At 46.0% G+C, this 23,576-nt stretch overlaps 1 protein-coding gene across 2 annotated transcripts; it reads right to left on the reverse strand.

Moving 5' to 3' along the window:
- Positions 1–11,603: 11,603 nt before the first annotated feature.
- Positions 11,604–13,835, reverse strand: LOC127004185 (uncharacterized). Of its 2 annotated transcripts, none has more exons than XM_050871677.1 (3): positions 13,732–13,835; positions 12,351–13,193; positions 11,604–12,122 (listed from the first exon to the last, which is right to left on the reverse strand). In XM_050871677.1, the coding sequence occupies exons 2-3, from the start codon at positions 12,903–12,905 to the stop codon at positions 11,793–11,795; spliced, it is 885 nt and encodes a 294-aa protein (XP_050727634.1). In that variant the 5' UTR covers positions 12,906–13,193; positions 13,732–13,835; the 3' UTR covers positions 11,604–11,792. The 2 variants fall into 2 exon arrangements, with proteins under 2 accessions (XP_050727634.1, XP_050727633.1); XM_050871676.1 differs by having other exon boundaries at positions 13,656–13,783.
- Positions 13,836–23,576: the final 9,741 nt, after the last annotated feature.

The raw sequence follows: 23,576 nt of genomic DNA on the forward strand, positions 1-23,576 counted from the left end.
ACCAGAAGAAGACGAGGAGGAAAGACGGGCCGAAAAGGAACAGAAGACTTATGATTAACAGCAAAACTATAAGGAGGAAAACCCGTTGATATATTTAATGGCGTGTTTCATAATGCTGCAAGGTGACGAACGCTGCGTCAACGGGCCTACGTAAGACTCTCCTGGCACGTGAGGGACAGCAGTTGGTTAAAAGCTTCTCCGCAACGTGAGGGACATGAAGCAACAAAGGAAATAACGTTGATATTCCTAATGACTTGTGTAATGTTGTGAGGTGACGGATGCTGCCTCAACAGACCTATTTAAGAGGTTCTCCTGGCACGTGAGAGACAAAAGATGGTTAAAATCCTCGCCGAAACGTGAAAGACATGAAACAACAAGGAAAATAACGGTGATACCCTTAACGGAGTGTTGTGCAATGTTGTAAGGTGACTGGACTACATCTCTCTCTTGGCACGTGAGACAAATGATGTTTAAAAGCCTCGCCGAAACGTGAGGGTCATGAAACAAGGAAAAATAACGTTGATACCCTTAATGGCGTGTTGTGCAATGTTGTGAGATGACGAACACATTCTTTTATGGGCAACAGCTCAAGGGAAATAGACAAAAGACAAAACAGCTCGCTAGTCGCTACTCCTGCAAAAGCAAACAAAAGGATGGCCAGAAAAAACGTGTCCATATAGTCTTTATAGGTTCTTCTGGCAAGTGAAAAGACAAGAGTTGGTTGAGAGAGTTGTTGCCGCTAAGTGTGGGACATGCAGGTGGCACTCTCTTTTTGCTGCCACCCTCCGTTTTCTATGTTTTCTATCCATCCTTCACATTTCTAACAGGATGCGAGTTTCTTGTGGGCTTTTAATTCATTGCAACTTTATTACTCGTTCACGCTTTGTCTGTGCCGCGTTGTTCCTGATCCTTGAACTGGCGGACTGTGAGACTGTTGAGACTGGCAAAGACTTTCATGTTGTATCTTGTGATCCTCGAATTGGTGGATCGAAGGACTGTATAACTCACAAAAACCTCCATGTATTGTCTTTGGGCTTTTTGTTTCTGATTATCCTTGGCACACCGTAGACCTGCAAGACCCACAGACAATCAGTACATGTGAAAGATTGTACAGATCGTATCATAAGACATTTCTATGATCCTGGTGGTAGTTTGACCCTTCCTCTGAACCGCGTGAGCCTGAAGAAACTCTCATTCCTTCTTTGACCTTTAGACTCTCAAAGGCCTTCATGGTCCCTCTACCGCTTTGTTTTCGATAACCCTTGGCGCCAGACCCACTAAGACACTCAGTACATGTGATAAACGGTGTAGGATCGAGGAAGTGATTGCGTGGACCCTTATAACCACCCCACAGGAGGCACTAACTCACGGTGGAGTCAAATATTGGCTTTACAGACACGTTAGCTACTTGCGTATGCCCCCATCCCCCCTCCTTCCCCTCGCCCACCCCTTTCATGTGCTGATTACGCGGTGCCGCAGCCTAATGACGCAACCCCTCCCTCCCCCCTCCTCGACAGTCCGACATAACAGTGAATAACAGTGTACCAAGTGACCGCCTTTAACGACGCCAACCCGCCGAGTCGTTCCGCAGTCACGCCTCCTCCATAGGCCTTTTCGCTAAGATCAAGGGCCGAAGTTATCCAAATAAAATGTTTAATGATGATACACGAGTTTTCCTTGCAAGCACACTTCATTTATATCCCTTACGACCAATATAAAAAGAATAATAAAACATACATCCTCAGAGGTTGGTTTCTGTGTATGAGCAACTTCTGTATGCCTCGTATATACCGCATCCCAATCCAAAAATCTATTCTAATGACGATGCACGAGTCTTCCTTACAAATTAACCGCTTTTATAGTCCTGTACACTATGATCAGAGCGTAAAATTTCCTTCATGTTCAAAAGCGTTTGTTTCTGGGTATACGCGTCATCAAAACTCCTGATTGCTGTGTTCTGCGTCACCTCATCATTCCAAAAATCTATTCTAATGACGATGCACGAGTCTTCCTTACAAATTAGCCGCTTTTATAGGCCTGTACACTTCCTTCGTATTCAAAAGGACTTGCTTCTGGGTACACGCGTCATCAAAACTCCTGATTGCTTTGTTCTGCCTCGCCTCATCGTTCCAAAAATCTATGCTAATGACGATGCACGAGTCTTCCTTACAAATTAACCGCTTTTATAGTCCTGTACACTATGATCAGAACGTAAAATTTCCTTATGTTCAAAAGCGTTTGTTTCTGGGTACACGCGTCATCAAAACTCCTGATTGTTGTGTTCTGCCTCACCTCATCATTCCAAAAATCTATTCTAATGACGAGGCACGAGTCTTCCTTACATATAACCCGCTTTTATAGGCCTGTACGCTAAGATCAGGGCGTAAAGTTGCCTTCGTATTCAAAAGGACTTGTTTCTGGGTAAAGGCGTCATCACTTTTCACTTTTTTTATACCTCGCCTCATCCGTTGACCTCCTCGTTCCTCTCCTTCTCTCATCACACGGCCATACAGAGGGAGTCGGCTCGCTCAGGCATGTGTGGCAGTGCACGGGGCGTAGGGGTCAGGAGGAGAGGGACGCAGCGGGCCTTGGGAATAGCTAAGGCGGTGCTAAGCCCATGTTTGTGGCGGCGGCGACTCTTCCATAAGCACCAGATCAAGTTTTTGCAGCCCCTTTACTTTTAGTCTTGATGCTATTTTCGTGAGAGGCGAGGCGAGGTGAGGAGAGGTGAGGTGAGGTGAGTGAGATGATGCATTACCCTAGGATGTACAGTACGTGGTGAAGGTCGCTCGTGGCTGTACAGGAAGCCCACACTCAACCAGGGGCAGAGGCAGGCGGCAGTGGGCGTCCGGGGAGGTGGTGGTGGTGGAGGTGGTGGTGCGGCGTAGGGACCGTGCGGGTGTAGGTGGATGGTTATAAGGTGTTGTGGTTGATTATACTACTTTTTATAGTGGTGTTTGGGTGGGTGGAGGTGGTGGTGGTGGTGGTGAGTGTTTCGTGTTTGTTTGTTTGTTTTCTTGTAACAGTAATAATAGTACTGGTAGTGGTAGTAGTAGTAGTAGTAGTAGGAGGAGGAGGAGGAGGAGGAGGAGGACGAGGAGTAATAAAAGTAGTAGTAGAAGTAATAATATTGTAGTTTTTTTGTCATTTTCTTCTTCTTCCTGGTTGTTGTTGTTGTTGTTGTTGTAGCTGACTGTGGTGGTGGTGGTCGTGATGATAGTTGTTTTGTTGTTTGTTTTTGCCATCTTTGTTCTTGATGGTGATGGCGGTGACGATGGTAATGGTGGTGATAGTGGTGGAAGTGAATGTTCTTATGGCAAGTGACGACTGTGAGGGTGATGGAGGGGTGATGGTGGTGATGGGGGGAAGGGTGAAGGGAGGAGGTGCAGATGGCAGGCGACTAAACGGGCCCCTTAAGAGAGGTAATACAGGCTGTCAGGTTACTTGATGAGGCGAGATTGAAGGAGCGAGAGTGTGAGCGAGAGAGCGGCTGAGCGAGGGAGGAGTGGAGTGAGTGGAGGGATCGAAAGAGTGGTACCGTATTTTTTGTTTGTTTTCATAAGTAAATTTTCTTGTCGCTTGTAAAACTCAACGAACCTTAACTCTATGACATACTGAAGGAGGGAGAGTGTGAGCGAGAGAGAGAGAGAGAGAGAGAGAGAGAGAGAGAGAGAGAGAGAGAGAGAGAGAGAGAGAGAGAGAGAGAGAGAGAGAGAGAGAGAGAGAGAGAGAGAGAGAGAGAGAGAGAGAGAGAGAGAGAGAGAGAGAGAGAGAGAGAGAGAGAGAGAGAGAGAGAGATGAGGAACTGGAGAGAGTGAAAGAGTGACACTGTTGTTGGTGTTGTTTGATGCTGTTGTTGTTTTCTCGAGTGGCACTGTTGTTGTTGTTGCTTTTTGTTATTGTTTTCTTGAGGGGCGCTGTTGTTGTTGTTGTTTTTTGCTTTATTTTGTTCTCCTAAGTCTCCTCGCCTCTTGCAAAACTCATCGAACCTTAAGTAAGAGGAGTTTTGGGGTATTTAAAAGGGGGAAACGCAGGGGGTATGTATGTATGTATGTATGTAAGTAGGTAGGTAGGTAGATAGGTAAGTAGATTGGTTAGTAATTAATCTGGCTATCAATCTATCTATGTATTCCTCCATCGTGTGCAGTATCTCCTCCTCCTCCTCCTCCTCCTCGCCCCGTGTACAAGGTCAGGTGATGCGAGGAAGAGGAGGAGGAGTGAGGTATATCAGGAACAGCCGTCTTGTGTATCTGCATGAATAACACGTACGGGCCGATCAGACCTTGAATGCCAACACACCACCGACCTTACTCTACGCCATTGTTCTGCCCCCATGGACGCTGGCCGATACAGTACCTCACGTGTCTGTCTGTCTGTCTGTCTGTCTGTCTGTTTCTCATTCTGTCCATGATAACTGACATAGCAGATCGATATGTCCAAAAATAAGCTCCCCAGAAAAGTAACAATGCAGAACGGTAGTCAAAATATAGTCTCCAATAAAGTATCACTACAGGCCGGACAATAACCCCGAAAATATATTCCCCCCGCACAAAAAAAGTAAAAAGTTAGTAAAAAAAAGAAAAAATGAAACGAAATCGAGAAAAGAAATATAGATGAGAAAAATATAATATGCGGCTCTCCTCCATAACAGACGAACCTACAACCACCACCACCACCACCACCACCACCACAACCGCCAATAACAACGCCAGAACATTAGTCAGCTGGGCATCTTGATTCAAACTCGGCCTTCACTGATTTTTTTGTTTTTTTTTGTTGAACATTTACTAGAACAACAATCCTCCTCAGTGTGTTTGTTTGTGTGTGTGTGTGTGTGTGTGTGTGTGTGTGTGTGTGTGTGTGTTTGTTAGATAGAGAGAGAGAGAGAGAGAGTATCATATCTCTCTCTCTCTCTCTCTCTCTCTCTCTCTCTCTCTCTCTCTTACACACACACACACAACGTGACTTACTGTTTACCAAGATGCCGTGCTTCTGCTGAATGTACTCACAGCGCTACGTGACGCTCGGAGCCCTGCCTGTGAGCCCTCCTCATCCACGTGGGTCGCTGGGTCACTGAACGCCCACCCACCGCCCCCTGAACCCCCTGCTCCCTGGTGCCCACGGCGTAGTTATGGCAGCAATGGCATCTAATTGGCCTGAATGACCACTCCTATAACTCCTATCCCAGTTATCAGTCGTTAAAGGGACAATACGATGCCTGATATACTCTTTGTACACGCTGTTTTCAAGAGGTGTTTTTTTCTTCTGTCCTGCCTGTGCCTCAAGACTCCTTCCCAGAGGCGAGTATCGGGTTACTAATGCTATGAATAAAGCGTATAAGCAGAATTCTGGGGGACTGTTCTGAGCACACGAGTTACATGTGGCACTCGATCACGTGGGCCGAGACACGATAACAAACATGATAGTGTTGTGATTAGCTCCAATTTGTATATCCTTCAGTGATGCGCCACCACGTCTGAAGGAGCCTGAGCAAAGCGAAAGTCACACGATGGACCCATAACATGATCCTTTTAAAATCTACTTCAATACACAAGGAATGACAACACCAAAAGCGAAAAGAGGGAAAGAGGAAAGATGATTATATTTAGATGCCTCGAGGACGGTGGGAGAATAGACAAAGAGAGCTCTGCATTGAATAGAGGATGAAGGAGGAACTGGAGGACATGAATACAAGCTGAGGAGGAACAGACGAATGGATGGCGAGGCGAAGATCCGTTTCCTGCAGAGCGTGAACACAAGGGATGGTTGAGAGGAAGAGCTGGTACGCATCGGGATTATCCACGTTACCAAAATTAAAGTATACTGTATAAATAATTAGTAGAGGACAACACTAATCCTGTTACTACACACACACACACACACACACACACACACACACGCATATAGTGGCTGACCAAAAATTAGAGAAATAGAAAGAAGTAGGTCATGTCGATGATACACGGGTGGGCAAGCAAAACAAAATAATAATAATAATAATAAAATAAAATAAATAAATAAATGTCCTCAAGCAGAAAATAGCAGGGACAGAACTAACACAATTTTAAGTCAGCCAACCAGTTCGTACCAGAGACGCATTAAAAAAAAAAAAAAGCTCGTAATATCGCCACAATTTCGGTCATGTCGTTTCTTTAGCTTATCTTACAGCACATCGTTTTCTTGCTATATATTTTCTTCCACAATAAGTAAGGAATGCAAACAAATACACTTCCCTCACTAACAACTTACAACAGATTGATAAATATATACAGATAAGTTGATGAAGACGAAACTGCCAAATTCATGCTGTCACGATAAACAAGCTGAGGGTAGAGGAGCGAGGCTGTTGTTGTTATTGTTTTTTGTCAGACTCGCTGCTAAGTCGGCCATGAGTACCTTCCTTGATGCACGATATAACAAACTGATAAGTGCCCATAAGGTGACGACGATGACGAAACTGCCCACTCATGCTGTCACGATAAACAGGCTGAAGGTAAAGGAACGAGGCTATTGTTTGTTTTGGTTGCCAGACTCGCTCCTAAGACGGCCTAGAAAAGTTTCCAAGAGCCACCATTAGGGGTAACATAATCTTACAGTTTCTTTATCTACACAAGAAATAACCACGAAAAAATAAACGACAACCACAATAACAGCATCCAACTACAAACTGAGAGAGCGAAGGATTATATCTACGGTAAAGGTGTGAGTTGGAGGCAATGATATAGAGAGTGTAGGTGGGTGTGTAGATGGGCGGAAAGGTGGGCTGGTGTGAGATGGAAATAGTTTTGATAGTGATGAAAAGATAGGTAGATGGAAGGTACTCAAGTGGGTGGAAAGTTAAAAGAGGTAAAGGTAAAAGAAAATACGTAAGATGCCAAAAAAAAGGACCTCAAAAATCAGTTTCAAAAGTAAGGCGTCTTGAGGGTCTCCGCTTACGAGTAGGGCCACAAAAAAGCTTATATATAGATAAAAGAAATAAGAGAAAAAAAAAACGCAACAAGCTACTCCCAAAACGAATAAGTAAGAAGATATCAAAAAAAGGAGTCATCAAAAATCAGCTTCAAAGGTAAGGTGTCTTGAGGGTCTCCGCTTACAAGTGTGGCCACAAAAAGCTAATATATAAGTAAAAGAAGAAGAAAAAAATCGCAACACGCAAGTCCAAATGAATACGTAAGAAGATGCAAAAAAGGAGTCATCAAAAATCAGCTTCAAAGGTAAGGTATCTTGAGGGTCTCCGCTTACAAGTGTGGCCACAAAAAGCTAATATATAAGTAAAAGAAAAATAAATGAAAATCGCACCACGCAAGTCCAAATGAATACGTAAGATGCCAAAAAAAGGAGTCATCAAAAATCAGCTTCAAAGGTAAGGTGTCTTGAGGGTCTCCGCTTACAGGTAGGGCCACAAAAAGCTAGTATATTCCTCGAGGCGGCCAGCTGGATACGCCCGCCGCCCCTCTGACGGAGCCCAGAGCCCATAGCGTTACATGGCGGAACGTTACATAACACGGTGAAAATAACGAATTAGTATTACGTGTTACCTGCCAGACTGACCCTACCCTTTATTTATATCTTTTATTATAATTTGCGTTACATGAGGACACGTTACTTCACAAGGCAAAAAGGCAAAAAAAAAAAAAAAAAACTAGTATTACGTGTTACCACAGAGACTGGCCTTATCTTTTTTTTATTATTATTTTTAGTGCGAATGTGAATGCACGCAATACTGCAATGAAAAGGGAAGGGGAAGAGGAGGAAGGCAAAGGGGACTAGGGGTGAAGGGGAGGAGTAAGGGGGTAAGGGGAACGGGAAGAGGAAAGGGGAGGGATAAAGGGGTAAAGGGAGGAAGGGAAGAGGGAGTTTAAAGGGAGGAGGGAGAGAAAGATATATCACAGCACCTGATGAGAGACAAGTGGCGGTATGCAAGACGCTGAAGGGTGTGTGTGTGTGTGTGTGTGTGTGTGTGTGTGTGTGTGTGTGTGTGTGTGACTCTCTCTCTCTCTCTCTCTCTCTCTCTCTCTCTCTCTCTCTCTCTCTCTCTCTCTCTCTCTCTCTCTCTCTCTCTCTCTCTCTCTCTCTCTCTCTCTCTCTCTCTCTCTCTCTCTCTCTCTCTCTCTCTCTCTCTCTCTCTCTCTCTCTCTCTCTCTCTCATCAATCTGTGTGTCCTTTCCCACGCTCGGGCCGCTGATATCACCTTTATTGGCATCTCTCTCTCTCTCTCTCTCTCTCTCTCTCTCTCTCTCTCTCTCTCTCTCTCTCTCTCTCTCTCTGCACGATATATTCTTTGGCTGTTTCTTTGTAATTTCAACCTTCTGTCCACTTATCTATGCAATACTTCTATGCGTGGAGGAATACGTGACTGAGTCTAAACCAACGTGTTCGTGTGTATGTTTGTATCTCCTTATCAGTATTGTCTATCTTCTTCCTTGATCTTCTACTTGTTGTCTAGTACACCTGTTTGTCTATTTGTTTCAGTAATCATTCCTCTTCCGTCTATGTTACTCTGTCTCTCCCTCTACTCACCCCTTCATTCTTCCGTCCATCCGTCTGTGTCCCTGTCTGCCTGTCTGCCTGTCTTTCTATCCTTCCTTTCCTTTTTACATCTGTTTCTGTTTATCTGTCCTTCTACTTATCCCTTCCTCCCTCCGTCCATCTGTTTGTGTCCTTGTTTCTTTGTCTGCCTGTCTATCCCTATCCCTCCCTTCCTTCCTTCATCTGTCTCCCTGTTCCTTTGCCTGTCTCCCTATCCCTTCCTTCTCTCCATCTGTTTGTGTCCCTGTTTCTCTGTTTGCCTCTCTATTCTTTTCTCCCTCCGTCCTCCCGTCTGTGTCCCTCTCTCCCTGCTTGTCCTGTTTGTGTTTGCAAGTCCGTCTGTTTGTCGCAGCTTCATCCTGCATTCGGGATGTCTCGAGATGACCAACACTTAGCCTTCAGTCCTCTGCTACCTCAAGGCGAAGGAGTGTGTGTGTGTGTGTGTGTGTGTGTGTGTGTGTGTGTGTGTGTGTGTGTGTGTGTGTGTTTGATTGAATATACATCAACATCGTATTTTGAAGGGATGGAAGATAAGAGTTTCTGAAGGAGGAGGAGGAGGAGGAGGAGGAGGAGAAGGAGAAGGAGAAGGAGAAGAAGGAGGAGGAGGAGGAGGAGGAGGAAGAGGAAGAAGAGACCTTTACTTGTAGTTACTGATCACATACAATATATTTCTGGCTTCCTCCTTCGATGTATTCCACACACGACCTCACCTGACGTCACACACACACACACACACACACACACACACACACACACACACACACACACACACACACATACACGGACAACTCCCATTTCCAAGGCCTGGGCGGGAGGGAAGGTATTGTGTGCAAAGGGGAAAACAAAAAACAAAGGTAAGGGTGATGGTCATAAATACAGTGAATACAATGGTCGACCTTGAGGTAGGGAAGAGGGGGAGGGCGTGCTTTACTCGCTTACTGTAGTGGGTAATAGTAGTAATAGTAGTAGTAGTAGTAGTAGTAGTAGTAGTAGTAGTAGTAGTGTTGCTGTTATTGTTGTGTTGTGATAATGTTGGTGTTGGTGGTGGTGAGGGTGGTGGTGGTGTTGGTGTTGTTGTTGGTGGTGGTGGTGGTGCAGCTGTGGTGGTGATGGTGGTAGGTAACACACAAACAAACAGCTCACACAGGCCCCGTTAAAACCCGTGTCAAGTTGGAAAGGAATGAATGTGAATTTGATGAATATGTCCTGCCTATCATGATCCCTCTGACCGCCAGCCACCCCATTGCCCCCGTCAGCCTGGTTGCTACTGCCCATCCTCCTGCTAGCCCTTCACCCATCCCCCATTCTCTCATTCTCTTCCCCTTCACAACAGTTAGCCACTCAGTCCCTTCACCCACAGTCATCTTTCCCCGTCTCACCCTCTGTCTATTCCGTCCCCTCGTTTATGTTCTTTCCCCAGTCACATGCAGTCAGTCAGTCACTATTCTCATCCATTTTACACCAGTTATCCACTCAGTCCTCTCAGCCAGTCTTCTTTACCAGTCTCATCACAGCTGCCAGTTATGTCCCTTGTATGTAACCTTTTTCCCCAATCACTCTTATACAGCCAGTCAGTCAGCCAGTTAGTATACCCTTCTCCCCAGTCTCTTCCCCTCCTCACCACGCATCCACTTCATCCACCCATCCACGCAGTCACCTCACACACAGTCCTCTTTGTCCTTGCTTTTATACTTTTCCCCAGTCAGTCAGTCCCCTCATCTCTATCCCTTTCCCTTCTAGCCCTATCTCCTTCATCCAACCGCTCCAATCATTGCTATCCTTTCCCGCATCACCTACAGTCAGTCACGCAGCCAGTCAGTCGTAAAGTCCAGTTGCTCCACATAGCCAGTTTCTCATACCTCTGCCTCCACTCCGAGCCTTCAATCAACCCAACACTCGTAGACACCACACACTCTCGCCCCAGACGGCACACAGTTCCAAGCCGTCCCCCCTTCCCCGCCACTCCATGCGTGTCCACACAACAACAACATCATAGTACAAAACAATTATGGCCTTCTCAGCACCAGAAAATAAGTGGGTCAACGGCTTACACACACACACACACACACACACACACACACACACACACCTGAAGATATGCGTAATAGTACAGGTGTTCGACTGGACTCGCATCTTTTCCAGGAGGCATCAAAATTCAGACTCGCTGGCCAGAGTATTATCACTGCTTTTAAGGCAAGACACTGAAGACGCTGCCTGGCTGAAGAGTGTGTGCAGTGCGAGGGAGTGCAGGCGCGGGTGGTGGAGATAAAGACAAAGGGAGCAAGGCAAAGGTAAAGTTGGGGCCTTCGCTAATCTGCGCGTGGCCTCGGTGCTTATCTCCATCTCACTGACCTTGTAAGAACACCCGAGGCCTAGCGGGAGTCTTACAATCATGTTACCACATTTAACCTTCCCCAGGTACCTATTTATTGACCAACCTGAAAATGAGGATAAACAGCTTGGTGAGCGGAACATTGACTGGTCCGAGTTGAAATCGAACCCAGACCCGCAAATTCATTTGTAGGCCTGCTAACCGCTACACCATATAGGTGCAAAGATGGTAAGGCGAACATCAAGTGGCGGAGTAATGAGTGCTGTTAATGTAGTGAGACAATAGGGACGGAGCATCTTCCCGATAGCAGAGTGGTGTGACATCCTTTGTGACGGAGTGCGATGGACAGGCTTTCGAAGATAAGTCTGCCTTGCTGGAGGTGGACGCGTTAAATCTTTATTAGTACAGAGAGCAGCGGAGCGTCATACGCTAGGGACATACCTTGCCTGGACGACATACCCGACGCAAAGACACTGGCGAGAGCTTCCTTGTGACGCGTCAGTGTTTTGAATACTCATTTTTACGCTGACTTCATTCCCCTGGAATGACTGATGTATACACACTTCCTAAGGCCCTGTGGACGAAGGAAACCAGTGGCCCCTGTGACGCAGGGTGACGAGCCGGCGATAGAAACTCAAAGGGTATCAAGAATCCCACGAGGAAGCACGGCAGTGGGGAGCGTGGCTCAGTGGCCTGTTCAGGGGCTCCTCTGAAGACAGCTAACACATGGTAATGAGACTTCTACTCTGTGTTTCGTAATATATTACAAAATAAGTTATTTCTTTTAAATACAAATGTACAAAGAGTTAAGGGATACACAGTACAACCATGCAGCACTTAAGACTTCTTCAGGCCTTTTCCTGAGATTTCTGGACCGAAAGAGTAAAGTGAGTGGAGACGGATTATCCTTGTCTGTGGACCGGCGGCGCCTGGATCAGGACTCCCGGTCCCGGCGGCCCTGGTCCTCTGTGTCGCTGTGGAGGGAGAGCATCATGGCGTCTTGGTAGGACGGCGGGAACAGGTCATTGTCGCCATTCTCCCCCAGTCTGGAGGGGACGATGAGGAGCTCCGCGCTGGGGCGAGGCTGCAGCTTGACGGGCAGGTAACCGACGTGCTGCTGCGGCGTCAGGTGGTACTGTAGGTCGTACGGCGGCGGCTTGACGACGGCGACTTCATAAGATGGAGGCTTCTCAGAGGCCCAATCAACCCTGACTTCCTGAGCCGCGTGCTGCTGCTGCTCCGGTTCCTCTTCGTCTTCGCTTTCCTATACGAAGATGGAGAGACAAGCGCTATAGAAAAAAAAAATCGAAAAAAGTGGAATCTCATCTCACTAGTAACCTAGATATTTGAAATGTTCACAAAGAAGCCATTCCTAGTGTTGATGAATGAATGAATGAAGACTAATCAATTATCATATAACAGTTTAAAGTCTTTAAATAAACTGTGACAGTCTTTACAGAGCACAGCACCGGGCCGGCCGAGGTATACTCACTGAGGAAGAAGGGTCGCTCTCCACATGAGGCTGAGACTTGTAAGGGACGCAGCTCAAGACTCCACGCGTCTTGACGAGGCGGATGACGGCGTGGGCCCCGATCATGAACAGGAAGGCCGAGAACCCGGAGCCCATGCCCCACCAGCAGTATGAGTAGTAGATGATGACGAAGCCGGCAACCCACGGGAAGAACTCGCTTATCGTCAGGAGAAAGTGTCGTAGCGAGGCTGCCACCAAGTGGGTCCTTTGGCAGCCGCCGCAGCGACTTCTCTCGCTCTCGGAGGTTGCCCGCTGGGGCACCCTTACTGGGAAATACCCGGAATCTCCTTCGACTCCAGGGGTCTGGGGCACTGCCTGGGGCATGGCCGGGGGTGCCACCAGGGTCGAGTTGTCCCTTTCTGGTGCTCTATTGATGGTGGCTAACGACGCTATGCTGCCCGACTCACAGCTGCACAGGGAACCACACTCACTGGACGCATCGCTCTGGTCGTCGTGGCCTGACAGGTCTGAATCGTGTATTACACAGTTCTTGGGCGGCACACAAGAGGATGACATGACGTGTGTTTAGGTGCGGCACAACACTCACGCTATTGAGATGAACTGCACCGCAGCCGCTCCACAGGGTCACCTGGTCGCGGGGAACCACTAGCTCCTGCTTACCATCTGTGGGAAGCGCGGACCGTTCATGCCTCGCCTTACGTAACGCGGCGCCGCAGTGCCAGCCTCAGGCAGGTGACCAGGAAGCTTATACCTCAACAGTACTATCGACAAAGCTCCACTCACCCGCAGGCGGCTTCAGAAATAAAGTCAATGAATCTTTCTTTCTTTCCTTCTCAAGTAAACCTGCAGAGGAATAAACACAAACGTTCATTTAAATTCCAAACGAAGAACATTGGGCATTTCTGGCGTTCGCAATTCACAGCAACAGACGGCCACGGGCAACACACAGCAACAACAAAGCACAGACGTCACAGGTCGCTTTCACAACACACCGAGGCCGTTTAATTCCTTGCTACCAATATACACAAACGCGCTGGCTGGCGTGGTTTTCTAACAGCCCAAGACCTTGTAACAGCCATCCTGTGTCCGGGGGTCTGCGAGGCACAGCACACTGCCGCTGGGCCTCGCGAGCACACTTGCGTCAATACGAAACACACGTCAACGTTGACACACAATGACAATTACCAGCATCATATCCAACGATCTTTTAGCAACAACACTAAATAACACAAATCTCAACAACCATCCTGCGCACACACGCACACTTAGACGCACACATGCACGCACGCACGCACACCTACACACCCGAACTGGCGAGGCGAAGCACTGACGACGATCAAATAAAAAACAACACGACTTGGTCCGCCCGCCTGGGACTCACATTAGGACGAAGTGGGACGAGATCTCGCGGTCATCTGAAGCCATGGGCGTGGGAGACATGCTTATATACACCACCCCGTTCGGCCGCCACCACCGCCACCGCCGCGACTTGAATGAACTCTCGTCAGTGTTACGATTAGTGCCGCGCTTTTCATTCCTCCTGCACGATGCATTGCAAAGAAACACACGGCAAGTTGCGTTAGTAAGGGATAATATATTTTAACTGAATAGATTAGAGGAATGGAGAGAGGAGGGGAAGATGGAGGAGATAAACGGGGGGGAGGGAGGGATGGAGAGAAGGAAAGGATGGAGGAGAGATAGGGAGGAGGAAAAGAAGATGGGGGAGGGGGGGGGGCACGGGAAAGACGAAGGGACGAAGGGAAGGATGATGAGGGGGGGGAGGGAGGGGGTACAAGGTAGTCGTGTCGAAGTTCATTGAGGATGTTTAGCAGGTGCCCCCTCCCCCACCCCTCTCTCTCTCTCTCTCTCTCTCTCTCTCTCTCTCTCTCTCTCTCTCTCTCTCTCTCTCTCTCTCTCTCTCTCTCTCTCTCTCTCTCTCTCTCTCTCTCTCTCTCTCTCTCTCTCTCTCTCTCTCTCAGGCTTAATCAATCATTCTATCTCTACCTTCCTCCCTTTCTCCATCTCCCTCCCTCCCTCTCTCCCTATATCCTATAACCCTCATTCTCTTCGCTACCGGCATTCCCTTCCTCCTTTTCCTACTCTCTCTCTCTCTCTCTCTCTCTCTCTCTCTCTCTCTCTCTCCTCCGACCTTCACCTCCTCATCTTTTTGCCTCGCTTCTGACACCCTTTTGTTACATCTCTTTCATTCCCGTCTTTTATATTTTTTTTTTTACTTTTTTTACATCTTCGCTCTGTTGTCTTCTGCTGCGTCAATTCCTGTGCGTGTTGAGTCTTCTTCCTCCTCTCCTCTTCTCTCCTCTTTGGGGGTCTCCGCGTAGGTGTGGCCGAGGCGAGGCGGGGGTGGTGGTGAAGGTCAGTGGTGAACCCTCATCACTAAGGAGGGATGGGGGCAGCTACATAGGGAGGGTCTACTACGTCGTTGGGTTCCATGTCCTCCGTGTAGGTGGCGTGGTGATAGCAGTTTAGGCTTCAGCGGTAGCTCGCCTCTGTGTGTGTGTGTGTGTGTGTGTGTGTGTTGGTTTCTTTGGTTCTTCGTTGTGGTTTGGTGGTAGCGGTTCTGTGTTATTGTTGTTGTTGTCGTGGTTTAGATCAGAGGATGCAGTCAAGAGCCAACAATAAAACAGCGGGGAGGAAAACCCACAAAAACTACTGCTTCCCAAATGGAGAAGTGATGCAGAAATTTATAAGTTATTCAGAAGCCGTTGTGTCTTGTTCTCTTGTGGCATGTTCGCTTCTCTGAATAGTTTCCAAGTTTCTAGGTAGCTATCTTTCTCCTCTATGTCAAGTGTATCTCTTCTTCTTCGTTGCCTCCCTTCCTTCGCTGTTCTTTTCTTCAATTTCTTCATCTTCTCTCTCTCTTGTATCGTCATCCTCATATGTTCGCTACGGTAAATAGATTCCAGGTTTCCAGGGTATCTTTCTCCTCCATGTCAAGTGTATCTCTTCTTCGTTACCTCCCTTCCTTCGCTGTTCCATTCTTCAACCTCCCTCTCTTGTATCATCACCGTTACCATCTTTTAGTGTAGGTATCCGCGTTGTCTAGCAGGAGTCAACCGAGCGAAGTAACGGTTTTCATCTAAGAAGGTTACGACAACAAAAAGCCATAATAAAGTCCGGCGACAGCTTCGTTCGTGCGTAAACACATAAATACGTTAATTTTTTCACTGTTTCAACAACGCAAAACAACCATGCTCGCTAACCATCCCAGAGACCTACAGGAGGCTGCCAGGAGAAGGAGGAGGAGGAGGAGATACCACCATAATAAGCCTCTTCGAGATAAAACCACGCCCTTGTTTTTGTTGTTGTATATAAGGCTAGAGGGAGGGAGAGGCAGGGTTGAAGATAGGACAGGTGAGGAGGAGGGGAGTGGGAGGAGGGGGGTGAAAAAGGCGGTGTTGGTGAGCATCCCATAAACGGATTCGCCGCGGCATTCACGACACGGTGTTGCCAGACAGGTGCGTAGGTCACGATTCTAGACAAACACTGAACCTCATCACTGACCCCACCACCCTCACCAATGCTACGATGCTTACTACTACTACTACTACTACTACTACTACTACTACTGCTACTACTGCTATAAAGAGAAGAAGAAGAAGAAGAAAAAGAAGAAGATGAAAAAGAAGAAGAAGAAGAAGAAGAAGAAGAAGAAGAAAAAGAAGAAGAAGAAGAAGAAGAAGAAGAAGAAAAAAAGGAAAAGAAGAAGTCGAAGAAGAAGAAGAAAAAAAAAGGAAAAGAAAAAAGAGAAGAAAAAAAGAAAAAGAAAAAAAAGAAAAAAGAAAAAAAAGGAAAAGAAGAAGAAGAAGAAGAAGAAGAAGAAGAAGAAGAAGAAAAAGAAGAAGAAAATAACGAAAAAGAAAAAGAAGAAAAAAAAGAAAAAAAAGAGGAAGATGAAGAAAAAAAAGATGATGATGAGGGAGATAGCAACACTGAAAAATTTAAAAGTTTGAGAAAATAACAATTCAATCAAAGTCAACTAATTATCTCATTCACTTTAATTAATAGTTCACTCCCTTCCTAATTAGCATATTCTCAAGACGCTGGCTCAAGTGCATCATTACCATCATTATAATTACCGCCACCCTAAAACCATCATCATCAGTAATCGTCATCTTTGTGAAAAAAGAGAAAAGTAAGAATTCAGGAGTAGGAGGAGAAGGTGGAGGAGGAAGAGGAGGAGATATACAGCATCACCTACAAAGGGCGAGGTTAGTTACCCCCATCTCTCTCTCTCTCTCTCTCTCTCTCTCTCTCTTCATTATTTACATCAACGACGTGGATGTTGGACTCAATAACCATTAGTAAATTTGCAGCAGACGACAAAGATTGGCACTCGGTTCTCACTCGACGAACAGGCAGGCAAAGCCCAAGAGGATTTGCAAAAAATCCTGGTCGGATATATGGAGATGATGATTAACGTTAACAGACAAGTGCCAGGGTCCTTCAAGAACGAGGAATAAATAAGAAGTTCGAATACGAATGCGCGTTAAACTCAAAAAAGTTCGCGTCGTCAAAGAAAGGGGGTCAAAATCGCAAAACTCAAATCACAAACAAATGTATCATGCATGCATGCAAAGCAGAAATAAAATTGAACTTACTGAAGAAAAAATTTCAGAGAATAAGATGTAATACTCCTACCTCTAACACAACAGTAGTAGACCCCCACTTGAAATATATTGCGGTATTGTTTCCATGCCCACCCCATTGGATATTGCTAGATTAGAAGGTGTTCAGCGCAAAACAAAAAAAATGATCCTTTGCCAAACAAATCCTACGAAGAAAAAAAGGCTCTTCTCTTTTTTCTCTTCTCTTCTCTGAAACGTCGCCCGGAAAACTTCACGAATGTAGACAGATCAACATTGTTTATGATCGACACACTGCGCACGAGGACAATGGCGTAAAAACTCAGATGTAGACAAGTAAAATTAGACTGCACAAATTTTTTTTCTTCACCAACGTTGTAAAGTGCGAATGGAATACCACAGTGGTCCCAGTGTAGTGATTGACTCCTTCATTGACTCAAAAAATAAGCGCTTCTGCAATCCTTCAACTTACTATCAAAAAATGCAATGTTTTGTTTTGAACAAATCTTCTGATTAATCAAAAAATCACTTAGACAGACAGACCACACCACTGGACCATGGGGTCTGTTGGTCTCTCTCTCTCTCTCTCTCTCTCTCTCTCTTAGAAACAAAAACAACCCGAACGACGACATTCATATTCACTCCACGTGGTTCGATATAACGGAACGAGGCTCATTAAGGTATAATATATGTTGCCGTTAATATACGCAATGAATTTAGTATTGTTGTGGTTGTGCTGGTTAGTGGTGGTGGTGGTGGTGGTGGTAAGGGTGGAGGGGGGCAGAAGGAGAGAAGGAGAAATCAGGAATGGCTGAGGACGGGAGATGATTATGTAATGAGACCGAAGGAAGGAGGAGGAGGAGCAATACTGGATGAGGAATGATACGAGGAAGAGATCAGAGGAGGAGGAGGAGGAGGAGGGAGATAAGGAAAACAAGTGGACATTTATATTTATAGAAGACGGTGACTCACTAAACTTACTACACCACTACGGCATTCAGGACACGTTCCTTGTGTGTGTGTGTGTGTGTGTGTGTGTGTGTGTGTGTGTGTGTGTGTGTGTGTGTGTGTGTCCAGTCGTCTATCTTGTTAGCCTTCGTCCCTACCCACGCATCTCTCCCTTATCTCTCTACGTCCTTATTGTTGTTGTTGTTGTTGTTGTTGATTTTGCATTATCTTCATGGTTACTTAGTTGTGTGTGTGTGTGTGTGTGTGTGTGTTCGAGCTTACAAATTCACCTTTTTTTCACTTAACACCTTCGTAAAGTAATCCTGCAGAAGGGGGACATGGATCTCTTAACCCCTTGACTGCGGATTTCCTACAAGAAGACAACACCAAGCTACAGAAATGGATCAAAAAGTGGCTGTTGAAATTCAATGAAGTAAAATATAAAGTCCCGCACCTTGGGAGAGGATATCCAGCACACCAATACCACAAGGGAAACACTCCACTATACACCACAGAGGCAGAGAAAGACCTGGGAGTATATGTTTCCAGGCTACTAGTAAAGGCTAAATCCGTGCCAATCGCAGCGGACGGGTTAAAGCCCCTCCACTAGCCTTATGTAAAGATGCTGCGGATGTGTGGTTGGCCTACGAGAGAGCTGAACGATTGGTCTCACGCTGGAGGCCCGTCGTTGGCTGCCTGGTCACTGGTATCACTGGTATAGTGGTATAGGGTCGTATTTTAAAACATTTCATCCCCCAAGTTCACATATTTGACAAGGCTTTCGTAGGAGTTGTAGGCATTTCCAGGAGTAGTTTTAAGATCCTGGTGGTAGTTTGACCCTTCTTCTTTACCGTGAACCTAAAGAAACACTCATTAGAACCTGACTGACCTCTCTCTTTGACCTTAAGTAGTAGAACACATACTTGACAAGGCTTTCGTAGGAGTTGTAGGCATTTCCAGGAGCAGTTTTAAGACACGAGTGATCCCCTCTTTGACCTTTAGAAATGGTTGATGTGAGAAGCGAAAGAATCTTGTAATACCGCCCATAGTGTCGTCAATGTCCCTATATGGGCTTAGGCTGCCATCGAGCTACGCGCCGCCACCCGCATGCTACCCACGGATCATTATATAAAAGTTAGCTGAGGACAGAAGGATCATGAAGGTAAAAACTCGAACCAGACTGAGCCACGACCAGGAAAATGCACCCCAATGAGAATGCACCAGCAGGATAATGAACTTTTGAGATAATGCACCACTGTCACCCAGCTGGAGGACAAGCAGATGATGAAGGTTAAAAACTCGAACCGGACACCAATAATTAACCATATAAACGGCAACAATACATGAAGGCAGTTATTTGGGTGATGGAAACAGTTTTTGGGTCGGAAATCGGCAAACATAAGATGCAGAGTACGACAATCGTTGGCCCTAGTAATAGTTTGACAAGCCTTTTGCAACTTCAATGGAAAAATAACTCACGGGCTCAGACACCCACATTTGATAAGGCTTTCGTAGAGGCTGCGTTAGTGATTCAGGGGTAGTTTTATGAGCCTAGTAACAGACTGACAAGGCTTCTGCACCACCAATGTAAAAAATCGCTAATAAAAAAAAATTCTAACCTATTTTGTGGCCTTTATGACATAGCTGAAGTGACTGCCGAATGCGTTTCAAAATATGGTCATTGTCAAGTTAATGTCAACCCTCTTTTTCCGTCACTCTCTCTGTCCTTTATTTCCATGAGCAACGCCAGTCAACATTTCTTTTTTTTTTTTTTTAGCCCTTGATCTGCCTTCGTAACTCTAAAAAAAAAAAAAAAAAAAAACCACGCCAACGCTCTGCTCTTAAACTCTATAGTAAAAAGCAAGAAGTATGAGGTTATGAGAAGTTTAAAAAAGAGGAAACTGTGAAAGAAACTGACCGAGTGAGAGGAAAACCCGAGCGACCAACCACCTCTACGTGACTCGCCGGATCAGTATTACCACCTAAAAAAAAAAAAATAACGGAGTACGGGGCGGACATGACCATACTTTCAAATATTTCATGACTATTTTACAATGACTCTTTGGATTCCTACGCGCCCCTCTTAAGTCCTCCACCAAGGCCTTCAGCTGGCACGGGGCCCTAAGACACGAGGTTGCAGAAGAGGCCACTTATGGAGCACACGACGAGCACCTCAGGAACAACTAATATCTACGTTCTCCCATTTCGACAGAGACAAACAGACAGACTGAGCGACAGATATAGATAGAGACAGACAGACAGACAGAGCGACAGATAGATACAGAGACAGACAGACAGAGTGACAGATACAGAGAGAGACAGACAAACAGACAGAGCGATAGATACAGATACACAGACAGACAGGCAGACAAAGCGACAGATACAAAATACAGAGACAGAGACAGACAAACAGACAGACAGGCAGACAGACAGATAAAAAGATAGACAGAGACAGACAGACAGACAGATAGTTGCAGTTCTAGTTGTCCTCGTGGCACTCTCAGTTCAATGGTTCTCGTCAGCAATGTACCGTTAATAAAGAAAGAAAGAAAGAAAAAGAGAGAGAGAAAGATATATATAAAGTTTACTTGCTTCCAATCATTCTCTAAATTTTCCACAGCGGCGGTGGGTCAAGAGAAAGACCAGATTATATTCATCCTCTGTAACCTTCTCCTCACCTGACTCACTTCACAAGGAAAAGAATAGCCTCATGGACGCACTACACAGCAAGACTTTTAATTCTGTGTGACGTCCTTGGCGGAGAGCGCGAGGTGACACACGTGCAGCCAGCTCTGCGTCACTCAGTCGCTACTCTTGTGGTGGTATGACGGGGTAGTGCAATGAGGATACGTCGTGTCGTCATGGGTTTCGAAATAGACATCAGGATAATCATAAACGCACGGCACTCTCATAGCTACGCTGCAGTGATCATGTAGGCTGACACAGGGTAGCACCAAAACTGTGACGCACTGCACGCTTCAAGGGGCTATTACACTGGGCAAATTTTCCGTGGATCTTCAGTCGAACCACGATTTCCGCTGGCGTGGTTCTCATATTTCCGTGGTTTTCTGATGTGTCCACGATCTTCCAAAGCTACGGTAGATTTCACTGAAGGACGACGGTATTACTCACCATCATCATCAGCAGCAATAACAAGAAACAAATGAGAACCTCGCCAGCGGAAATCGTGGTTTGACTGAAGATCCACGGAAAATATGCCCAGTGTAATAGCCCCTTAAGCTTGATACAATACATTTTACATACGATTTACCTGGTTTGAGCTCGTGCTTGGAGAGGGGGGCAGTAACTTCAAGCAGCGTTGCCAGATTGTCGTACGCAGCCTCATATGTTTGCCGATTTCCGACCCAAAACCTGCCTCCTCGACCATAATAACTGCCTTCATATATAGTTATCGTTTAAATGGTTAATTAGTGGTGTTTTTTGGCAATAGTTATGGCTCAGAAACCGGTATTACGAGGCTCTGAGTACGATAATCTGGGAACGGTGGCAGTAAGGGAGGCAGGTCAAGGGAAAGAAACAATAACAGAAACAGAAGGGCCCGCTAGACGCCGCTCCAAGGAAAGAAAACGGAGCGAGAGGCCAAAAGCGAGGTCAGTTTCTGGTGGAGAGGTGTCTTGATACTCTCCTCTTGAAAGATGTTTGTGTGGGTGATATTTGTTTACGTAGGGAGTGATTTTCCACTTGTCTCTTCGTGGTAAAGCTATTAAACATTCTGAACAGTTTGTCGAATTCATCTAAAAACGTCGGATGAGCTTTTATTTTATTTTACAGTAAAGGAATTAACTCAAGGGCAAGAATAAATGAGAAAATAAAAGCCGGCTAATCACTTACTGCCCGTATAACACAGAGCACAGATGAGTGACCAAAAGAGAGGTCAACTTAGCTATCTTCCTATTACCCATAATTTTTGTAATACTAACATAACTACCACATCACGAACTAACTACCTAATCTATCACTAACCAGCTCATTACCACATCGACACAATAACTAATATTACTGCACTGAGAAGACAATCCAGTGTGACCCCATTGCTAACCGAACCAATTGACCTCTCTTTCGGCCACCTCTTTAGATTCTTTTTGGGAGCAGCGAGTAGCGGGCATTTTTTTATTTATTATTGTTTACTTTTTTGTGCCCTTCAGCTGTATCCTTTGTTGTAAAAAAATAAAAAAATCATGAATAGTAATCCTTAGCCACTCTTGCTTAACACTCTCTGAACCAAAGTCATGAATAGCAATCCTTAGCCACTCTTGCTTAACACTCTCTGAACCAAACTCATGAATAGCAATCCTTAGCCACTCTTTCTTAACACTCTCTGAACCAAACTCATGAATAGCAATCCTTAGCCACTCTTGCTTAACACTCTCTGAACCAAAGTCATGAATAGCAATCCTTAGCCACTCTTGCTTAACACACTCTGAACAGCCGTGTCTGGATACCCTCACGTCAGCCTCCATCGCCTTCATGACTGAATTATGTATTACTGAGGAGAATATCCATGGCAGGGAAGGTTACAGAGGACAAAGGGTATAGAGTCAGGATGTATAATTTACTGAGAAAATGCTGACGTGCGAAGGTGATTGAAGATGTCTAATGAGCAAATGGAAGGGAATGAACGTGTCGAGAGGAATATGACTGAAATTGACGTGTGTGTGTGTGTGTGTGTGTGTGTGTGTGTGTGTGTGTGTGTGTGTGTGTTCAATACCGCATGCCTTAAAACATTACCGCGCCAATCCAATCAGTTACGTAAAACGAGTAACTCTACCATTTAGTTTTTGTTCTTTTTCCACTTCTTGCGTCGTTGGTTAGTTCAATAGTTTCCTCCTATCGCAATTCAGGTTTAGTACCGTATGCCTTTAAGACAAAACTGCGCCAATCAATTAAATATGCAAAACTAATACTTTACTATTTGTTTCTGTTTCAGTTTCATTTTGTCGTTGTTGGTTGGATTAAGCACTTCATATCACCTTGCGCTATTAAAACGTTCCTGCACCAAACAACAATACAAATCAGAGAAAGCAAATCACTCCCCCTCCTCTGGGCACAAGACCTCCTCTAAGCCAGTTCGAGGCGGCGACGGATGACCACCACCCACCAGTGCCACCACCCATCATCATGCCGGCAAGCACACCAGAGTCTGCACCAAGCAACAATACAAAGCAAAGAAAGCAAGTCACTCTCCCTCCCCCTCCTCTGGGCACAAGACCTCCTCTAAGCCAGTTCGAGGCGGCGACGGATGACCACCACCCACCAGTGCCACCACCCATCATCATGCCGGCAAGCACACCAGAGTCTGAACCAAACAACACTACAAAGCAAAGAAAGCAAGTCACTCTCCCTCCTCCTCCTCTGGGCACAAACACCTCCAGCCAGTTCGAGGCGGCGACGGATGGCCACACCACACGCCAGTGACGCCACCCATCAGCCATCACTCAGTTTAGACAAGACCGGATCAAGACGCATCACATGGCGCTCTCCGTAGCAGCCACCGGGTCAGCTTGTTGACCCTCTCCCTTCCATTCTTCATTCCCCCGTCCCGTCCCTTTTTTTCAACTAACTGATTTGGAGCATACTCCCGGAGGCGCGTCACTTCACCCCCTCGCCGTCCATAGTCCCGGCGGTCCACCGAGCAGGCTCCCATGCAGCTGCC

The sequence above is a fragment of the Eriocheir sinensis genome, chromosome 27 (assembly GCF_024679095.1).
Source record: "Eriocheir sinensis breed Jianghai 21 chromosome 27, ASM2467909v1, whole genome shotgun sequence".
Classification (NCBI taxonomy): domain Eukaryota; kingdom Metazoa; phylum Arthropoda; class Malacostraca; order Decapoda; family Varunidae; genus Eriocheir; species Eriocheir sinensis.

Excerpts from the sequence above, each read along its gene's own strand:
- LOC127004185 (XM_050871677.1), bottom strand. The coding sequence starts at position 12,905 with ATGTCATCCTCTTGTGTGCCGCCCAAGAACTGTGTAATACACGATTCA. Across the intron at positions 12,123-12,350 it reads AGAGCGACCCTTCTTCCTCA|GAAAGCGAAGACGAAGAGGA; the intron begins GTGAGTATACCT and ends ATCTTCGTATAG.